Source organism: Chelmon rostratus, chromosome 8, assembly GCF_017976325.1.
Source record: "Chelmon rostratus isolate fCheRos1 chromosome 8, fCheRos1.pri, whole genome shotgun sequence".
Classification (NCBI taxonomy): Eukaryota; Metazoa; Chordata; class Actinopteri; order Chaetodontiformes; family Chaetodontidae; genus Chelmon; species Chelmon rostratus.
Window position 1 is genome coordinate 18,758,313 of NC_055665.1, and position 9,236 is coordinate 18,767,548.

Consider the following 9,236-nt stretch of genomic DNA (forward strand, 5'->3'; position numbering starts at 1 on the left):
GCCCCACCAGCTGGTCAAAGTTTTCAGTTATTCAGTCATAAGTCTCATCAAGTACTTGGTGGATTGCCATGCCATTTTGTAGAGACATTCATTCCCAGACGACACATCCTCATGACAGGTGATCCCCAGGCTTTTCCTCCCGCAGCACCATGAGGCTGACATGTTTTTTTACTGGAATATCCCGACAACTATTGAATCCAAGCACACCCTCAGGTCAAATAAATACCTGCAAGGCTAATGATACTCAGTACAGTCTCAGCTGTACTTGCTGATGGGCAAATGTAAGCATGCAATCACGCTTAACTAAGATGTTAAACGTAAACCTGTCAAACATCAACATGTTGGCATTATCACTGTAAGCTTGCAAGCATGCTTACATTAGCATTTAACTCAAAGCACTGCTTTTATTAAGCCACTAATACTACTATGGACTCCTGGGCTTGTTATCTCATTCTCTTTACTTGTTTTTTACTATTAAATTCAATTGCCTCCACTTAAATTGTTAAATGACTTCACAAATTTAAATTCAAAATGTAATTTGCTGTTTTATTTTTAGGGTTGACGGGTAGAATTTGCTTCATAAGGTCATAAATTCCCTGTGTAACGGTCATGGCTCGCTCTGGGCTTGTTGTGCCATCTGTACCAGGCAGGATGTCTGTGTGTGTGTGTGTGTGTGGTGGGTGGGATTTAGTGGCGTAACAGAGTTCAGACAGAGGGCCCTTGTTTGTTAAGGGTTTGAGCGCCACGTCAAAATGCTGCCACAGACACAGTCCACAGAAAAAAAAATGACTCACCTGATTCTTCTCCTCTTTTTCACTTGTCAGGGGAAAACGCTACGTGAAGCACAATGGGACCGTTCCAAGAATATGAGGTGAGTACTATCACTGCTCCTGGTCACTGGTGAATAATTCCTGCATGTTGAATCAGTCTTTTCCAAGAAGAATTGGCTTTTTTGGAAAAAGTGTTGCAAACAAATTTAAGCCTTTTATAAATTGAAAAATACCATCATCCTGGAAAAGAAGGTACATTGTCGTAAGTTGGGCGGCTGCATCCCTGCCTTCAGCTCTAACGTAAATTGCTTTGAACAGGAAAAGAAGTCACCGGAGAAAGGAAGCCCCCGCAGCCGCATCCCACGTTTGGTCCTCCATCCCTTCCCACCGAAGGACAAAGGCTCGCCTCTGTCTGATTCACCTTTTTCAGAGGAGGAGGGGAAGGAGTGCGACATCAGCTCAGACCACTCCAAAAGGACCATCAGCACCAACAGCTTTTGCTCAGGTAAGAAGTTCAGCTCCAGTCTGAGGACAGCTGGGATCATAACTGAAGGCTGTCAGATAGTTTGAACATCATTTAGAGGCTGTCAGGCGCAAGATTGTGTTACATTGCTCTTGGCACTGCTCCAATCCAAGTAAAAGCCCAGCATTTAAAAAATCCTACTTAAAGCAGCTACAAGGAAGTTTAATTTTTTTTTGTTGTTGTTGTTGAATCTGGCGGCCACTGTGGACAAAAGCGGTATCAGCGAATGAAAGAAAGGCAACATGTTTTTCATGCAATTTTTCTTTTTAAACACAGCTATTGGCAGGATACATGAGGTGATGTATCTGGTCCGGGGATATCAGCTGTCAAACCACCAGACTACAGAGCAGCTTCTTTCCCCAGGCTGTAAGAAATCATCCTCAGCACTGCGCCAGTCTTCTTGCTTATGGTCTCGTTTGCTTATGTATGTCATACAGAGGCATCAGTATTAAATTGAGACTCTTTCATAACCAGTTAAAGGTTCATTGTAGTACATTAAGTAAAAGTACTTAAGTATTATCAGCAAAATGAAATTCTGGCAAAAATATGTCCAAAAATACAATTCCTCATTATACAGAAGGGCACTTTTCAGTGTAGGCGAGACACAAATTACTTGGTAAGATAAAGACTTTTGCAGTGTTGTGCACAAAGCCGAATGTTAATCGGCAAAGTGACTCAAGCAACCAGATAAATGTAGTAGAAAAACATCAAAATTTCCCTCTGAAATGTAGTAGAGTATAAGTGTAAAGAATAATAAAATGGAAATACTCAAATAAAGTAAAGTACCTCCAAATTGTACTCCACTGGATGAAAGCAGTTAAAACTTTTTATTCAGAGTCTATTTTTTAAGCACAGCGTGCTGGATTTTGCAACCTTGCACACACTTATGTTTACTTTAAGTACTGTAAATGTAAATTGTCTTCCATAATAGAGAAAATGAAAGAGAACAACTACACAGCAAAGAATGTGTGCGTGTGTGTGTGTGTGTGTGTGCACTGTGTAAACTACTTAACGAAAGTGAGGAGCTATTGTGAAAGCTGTCATGCTATCTGTCAGATAACACCGGGCTGAACCTTGAGCTCTGGCTGACTGCTTGTGTTCGCTGCCTGCCCCACGCTGCCTGTTCTTGGCTATTACTGTCTGTGTGCCTGTTTACAATAGATGACACCGGCTGCCCCACTAGTCAGTCTGTGTCCCCCTCCAAAACCCCGTCAGGCTCAGAGCAGAGTGCCCACGGCTCGCCGACACTCCCCGAGCGCAAGGCCAAAGTGAAGAGGGTAAGGGTGATGGCCGAGTGGAGCGGCGAACCACGGAGCGCCCCGAGACACAAGAGGGAGCTGAGGTCGGCTATGAAAGCCAGAGGTAAAGAAGAATACAGAGATGAAGAGAAAAAAGCAGTTTCATCTTAACAACATTTAAAATCTTTACTGTAGACCTGCAACATTATGATCTGATCCTATACTTTGTGAAAATAATCTGATTTGTGTGTGTTGATATATTAACCTTTATATATATATATGCACAGACTTATATTTAGCACATTGAATATACATACTGATGCATGCCAGTGGTTCCCCAAAGACCAAAGTGCAGTAACTGTGTATTTGTCACACGTCAGCAGCCAACAGATTCACTGATATGTTGACTGGAACAAACACTGGCTGGGAAGCAGCTGTTTGCCTAAAAGGAAAATAACAACTGGAGTGAACTATCATCTATGCATCTGAGATGTCTTAAAACATATGTTAGAAAGAGCGCAGCACGTTCCAGCCGAAATTGACTTTCCTCTCTTTTAATCTGTGGAAGGAGAAAAAAACTGCTTGATCATGAGTCAAAATGAGAAAGAAAGCTGATTGGTTGAGGAAAATGTTTGGGAGCTTAGCCAATTAGGATGATTAGCAGGAGGCTACTACACTGATTGAATGTGCACAGACCCTCAGTTGACTCACCAAGTGGTGGAGGATCACTTAGTTTTGAACAATTTTATTTGTCACGGTCGTCACTGGACAGAGTAACATGGTTTTGTTTGATGGGAAAAGATGCTACTCAGGTATGGTTTTAAAATTAACCTTTAATCATTTTAATGCAATATTTCGTGACCATTTTGCTGATCTTAAACATTTAAATTGGAGACATTCCAGACTTCAGTATTGTACTGAGGCCTTCTATATACAGCGTCTGTCTGTCTTGCACCATTTGAGCAGAGCTGTTTATGTAACACATAATGACTGGATATTACTGGCTAGTTCTGGACCGTTAATGGCGTTTGTAATCACATGAAGTAATCTGTATGCCCTGTGCTTCAAACTCACAATCTAACAAGTCTAAAGGGTATAGATTATGGGTAGCCCACAATCAGCCTATCCAAAAGCTGTATAAGAATATCTGTTTCAGGCTGTGATATCTGCCTGGTCCCTCCATCAGGAAGCCTTAATGTAAATCCTGCTACCGAAACTGTAACATGATAGCCTTGCTTTAGTCTGCACTCGATCCTAACAGGTTTCTATATGAGAAGGTGCTTGATAAAGGAGAGGCTAGCACACACGAAGAAAACAGTAAAACTTGTCCCAAATGGGCAACATATTTCTAGCGCATAACAAGGACATATTTGCATTTGTTAAGGGCCAAATGTTGATTTTGAATGTTTGTGACGTCAAGTGAGACTTACGTTTTTTCTGAACAACCGTTGAGAGAGAGAGTGGAATGGGACCACAAGCAGGAAATAACAAACATGTTTCCTGGTGAGGAACAATGTGTTAACTCTTGGTTTTGAAGCTGTGACCTGGTTAAGTAGGGTCTGACAGTAGCACAGAAATACATTAAAGTCAGCAAACTGACTTAATATCTGAAGTCCACTAACAATAGCTAATTTTTGCCGATAATCTTCAGAAACATCCAGTCATACCAGACCAACCAAGGTTTTGGCTACAAAACCCCTCACTGTGTTGAATTGAGCAAGATAGTGTTTTATTTCTTATAAAGTGAACCTTTCATTGAAAGGGGGAGGTTGTGTTTGATCGCCTTTCAATATCTATGGTCTGGCTTTAATTCTGAATGCATGTTAATGTGGTGATGTTTCTCTCTGCAGGCAGTGAGGCAGACTTCAGCTCTTCCAGCAGCACAGGCAGCCTGAAGGCCAGGGGCCTCACTTTCAGTTCAGCTGGAAAGAAAGCTCCTTCACGCAGGTATGAAGTGCATGTATTTGTGGTCTGCTGGGGTCACTACTAGACCAAGACAGTTGAGCTAAAGTGCGAGTGTTCATCATGCATTCGAATTTCCTCTTATATATTTTTTCTTTTATCAAGTCGCGGCGCCCACATCAGACCACTCCCAGTGTTCAAACCAGCCGGGAGCCCTACAGCCAACCGCGATGCAGAGCTCTACGCTCCCTACAGGACTCCACCCAGACCTGCCTCCTCGACCAACAGTAGCAGCTGCAACTCCAGCCCCACCTCCAGGTACCAAACCTGGCTTTCATATCACACGTTATTAGTAACTCACAGAACAAAGATTGTGGTTTTTAAAGTTGAGGGAGTTCTTGATCAGTTATGTGACCTCCTGGTCATGTCTAACCTTTCAACATTTCTCCACCTGCATTCATTACAAATCCAACCTTCCCTGTTTGAGGGAGGAACAAGTAGATTTTGGAGACTGCAGACACTTTGGCTGTAGCTCAGGCAATGTGCAGCATTACGATGAGTGAGTGAGTGGGTGGCTGGATTAAGCTCAGACCGTTTTATCATTTCCGCTCTTGCACCCGTCTGGGATTATATCGGTCATGATTTGGCTGTGGTTGGGATTAATGAAGATTTAACATAGCAAATGTCTGACTGTGGGACCAGACAGTGGCCCTACTGACTGCAATTGACTCTTAACTGGATTAGAGCGAATGCACCTTGGTTTGGAGGAGAGAACAAGGTCATAAATATTCCAGTACGGCAGAACTGTGTGTGAACTGAATAGCCTGAAGCGCAAAGCTGTTTGGGACCCCCATGAATTTCCTACATGGTGCTCCAGGCTCCGTATTCCTAAGAAGGTTTTCTTCCTAGGCTTTGTTTGTTTGCAGCTCAGCCCTGCATAAGGTTTAACTCTAAAAATGTCCTCTGCAGTATAAATGACAAACATTCAACCCATGTTTACAGCTTCCATAAATACATTATTACCCTCCACTCTTGTCACTTTAAGACATTTCCACTGCCTGGCTAAGTGTCATGTGACATCTTTTCCTCTCATGCTACCTTCTGCTGGGCTGTTGCTATTTCTGGCAGGATGCAAAGCACTCGCATGAAAGCCTGAAGTATCCCAGGTTGCTAGGATATTGTGCTGGTGGAAGAGAGGGGCTTACATGCTGCTTTGCATTTTATCCAAATCCACCCACTCATCCTCTACGGACAAAACATGAATCCTTTTATCAGTTCTCTTTGAGCACGATAAAACACTGGTCACAGGACATGCAAAGGGCATTTGCATGCTAATGCAATTAGCTCCTAGTTTAAGGGGTTTTTCTATGTGTGTGTGTGTGTTAGTGAGGTGATTTCCTTCCTTGCAGACTCTGCGTGTATTTAGATAAACCAGCATTTTAGGGTTTTTTGCCTCTACTCAACATGCCAGTAATCCTGTGTCAGACAGTAATTCCAAGCTTCAGAGAGCATCTGCCCTGACAGCACTCTCTCAGACAAATTACTGTCTACAGGGAGCAATTTCACTTTTAATCGCCAAATTGGTTTGTTTTCTGCTGTGCTTCGAAGTGTCTCGTTAGGAACTGATGGATAATGTTGGTTCTACAGGGTTGAATGTGGCCTTTAACCAACATATTTGTTTCTCTGGCCAACAGAAGAGCAAGCCTGGGCCGCTACCACTCCTGTGGAGACAACCATGGCATCAGACCCCCAAACCCTGAGCAGTATCTCACCCCTCTACAGCAGAAGGAAGTGGCCATCAGACACCTGAAGACCAAACTGATGGAGTCTGAAAATAGAGTCCATGACAGGTCAGTTAAGATTTAGCTGCACAGTAGCTTCTCTGACTGTATATATAGCTTTTTATGGTTTTAAGGCAGGATAGTGGTCATATCAGGGGAAAAATTAAACATTGCAGCTCACTGCAGCTCTGCTCAACCATTCAAATCCTGTGAAGTGTGAGCCCACTGGACTTACATAAGATTAAAAAAACAGCTACTAGTTATATCATGCAAGAAATACGCACTGTACATAAGACAAACAAGGCAATATATTCAAAATTGCATGCTTTCTAATTTAATTGCTTTGTATCCTTAATTCTATAAATCTGCTTTGTATTATGTTATTCAATTATTTTCCTTCTTACTGAAAGTGACATGAGAAGATTGATACTTATCACTTATCTGTCTGCCAAATATGAAGCTACAGCTACCCTGGCTCTGTCCAAAGGTAGCGAAATCCACCTACTGCCTACAGTTCACCCAAAACCAAAACATGCTGTCTTTGGCCGTTGTTCCTTTTGTCTTAATGAATAATGTGTGGTTTGGAGGTGCAGTTGGACCAGATTTTGTGTGGGACTGGTTTTAAGCCTACACTGCAGGAGCTAGCCGGCTAACAACAACATTCCACAAGTTGCAAATTAAATGGCTTCATATCTTTACACGTTCTTGTGTTAACAAGAACCCAGGGCAATATCCCTGTACTGAAGTGCAGTCAAGCAGCATCACTCGTTCCCTGCTGCTTGCATTATTATGCGCAGCTAGTTGGCAGCTGGCTGCAGCTTCATATTTAGCAGACAGATATGAGAGTGGTATTGATCTCATCTAACTCTGGGCAAGAGAGGACACAAGCATATTTTCCAAACTGTCAGACTGTTAAGTAAATGTTGGTATTTTCCTCCCTCTTCATTAGAGAGACAGAGATTGAGGAGCTTAAGGCTCAGCTCAGCAGAATGAGGGAGGACTGGATTGAAGAGGAGTGTCACCGGGTGGAGGCTCAGCTGTCCCTCAAGGAGGCTCGCAAAGAGATCAAGCAGCTGCGTCAGGTGGTGGAAACGATGAAGAGCAGCCTGATGGAGAAGGACAAGGGAATACAGAAGTATTTCATCGACATCAACATCCAAAACCGGAAGTTGGAGTCCCTGCTCCAAAGCATGGAGCTGGCCCAGAGTGGCACAAACCTCCAAGACGAAAACACCCTGGACTTTATTTGCGAGAGCCCTGATAGTGGTGGAAAGAAGACGGTGGGGGAGGAAGAGGGAGGCATGGAGCTGGGAGAACAAGGGGCAGAGGCGATGGCCGACAGTGGGCTGCTGCTAAATGATGAGATGGCCAACAGAGCGGACATTTTGGAGCAGGTCTTCATGTCCACTGCGGTGGATTTCAGTCAGGACTCTAGTGGTAAACTGAGGGCGGGGACAGATGGGCCTGGGGTGTCTGCACTGTCAGAAGAGGGACAGTTGATTGATGAATCTACTGAACCCCCACCGACTCTGCCGAATACAGTTTCCACCACCGTCTCCATCTCTTCAAGCACACCCTTCCAGCAGCACGCAGAAGATAAAGGAATCCAGACGGACATAACGCCCATGTCTCCAGACCTGCAGGCTCTACTCCTCCAGCTGCTAAAGTTCCATGGGGCAACAGTGGGGGACACAGTTCTGTCAGCTCCCAGCAGTCTTCTGGGTCTCCCACACCTGCCCATCTCCACTACCACCACTGCCAATCTCCTCGACTCGGCCCCTCCTCCACCCAGCACGCCCAGTCCTGCTCCCCCAGAGACCCCCGACACCTCCACCGATTCTGGCATGTGCTGCTCGGAACCTGCGGAGAGCCGACGGTTCATGGAGGAGCTGGACTTTGATGTCGGTGAGGAGGAGCCGTGTCTGTCACCCGGACTGGATGTGGTTGGCAAGCGTTATTGGAGCAACAGCTTCCTGGTGGATCTGGTCGCAGTGGCAGGCCCTGTGCTACCCACTGTAGCCTGGCTGTACTCGCGACACGGTGTGGATGGAAGCGCTCCAGTGTACAACATTGCGGCACTTATCAGGGGCTGTTGCATCATGGGATTGCACTCTCTTCGTCACGTCGCTCACAGGCCTAATGCATAAAGGCTCCCACCCCGCATGCACACGCCTAACCTTGAACTAAAAGCACTTAAGCATCTTTTCAACAGTATTTGTGAGATTTGTTGCATTTTTTGTTAAACACTTGACATTAATGCAGTTTTTTTGGTTCCAGCACTGTTTGTTTGCACTGTGCAGTTACCATGAGTTGAAGCAAATTGGTGACTTGAAAGGGATTATTTTTAATGGGGGTTATTTATATATTTATTTATCATTTCCATGTATAAGCTGATCATCTGGGTAGATGGTTATGTGTTATCATTGTCCGGTGGTGTCCCTAGTTGTCCTTGTGTTTGAGGAAAAAAAAAAAAAACGTTCTTTGTTGCGATGAGAGAGGAGTTGAAAGATTGAATGCTAGTTTCTGTTTGACGGGTTCTGAAAATTCAACTGTTTGAGTTATTGTTCAAAAAGAAACCTTAAACCTTCAGCCAAAGCTTTAATGTGAGTTCACTGTTATTGTTTTGTGAAGAAGTATACATTATTTTTTTTCCTCCCTGGGAGTAGAGCTTTATTCTGTACAGCCTGTGTATTGTTCCATAGAAATAAGTTGACGCTTCAAAGCAATTGACACTTGTTATGTGCCTGAGCTATGTGCAATACTGGTGGTTTACATCAAATGTCCTTGTATCTTTATTATTAAAGCATGATAAATTCTCATGTGTTGTGACTTGTGGCATTTTTGATCAGACAGGTTTGTCATGGGGGAGGAAATGACTGAACGGGGACTATTGTTAAAGTTTGACTTGTTATATAAGCCATAAATTGAAAATACTAGAGAAGACTGGGAGAGCCCAAGTTTCTTCACTTGCACAAGATGTTCACATAAATTAATGAAAGGGAAAATATCAACCCAAGTGCAA

At 43.7% G+C, this 9,236-nt stretch overlaps 1 protein-coding gene across 1 annotated transcript; it reads left to right on the forward strand.

Annotated features, from left to right (window-relative positions):
* Positions 1-2,291: 2,291 nt before the first annotated feature.
* sybu (syntabulin (syntaxin-interacting)) lies at positions 2,292-8,960 on the forward strand. The gene is made up of 5 exons (XM_041943091.1): positions 2,292-2,655; positions 4,382-4,478; positions 4,599-4,751; positions 6,128-6,283; positions 7,164-8,960. The coding sequence occupies exons 1-5, from the start codon at positions 2,580-2,582 to the stop codon at positions 8,359-8,361; spliced, it is 1,680 nt and encodes a 559-aa protein (XP_041799025.1). The 5' UTR covers positions 2,292-2,579; the 3' UTR covers positions 8,362-8,960.
* The last annotated feature ends 276 nt before the right edge of the window (positions 8,961-9,236 follow it).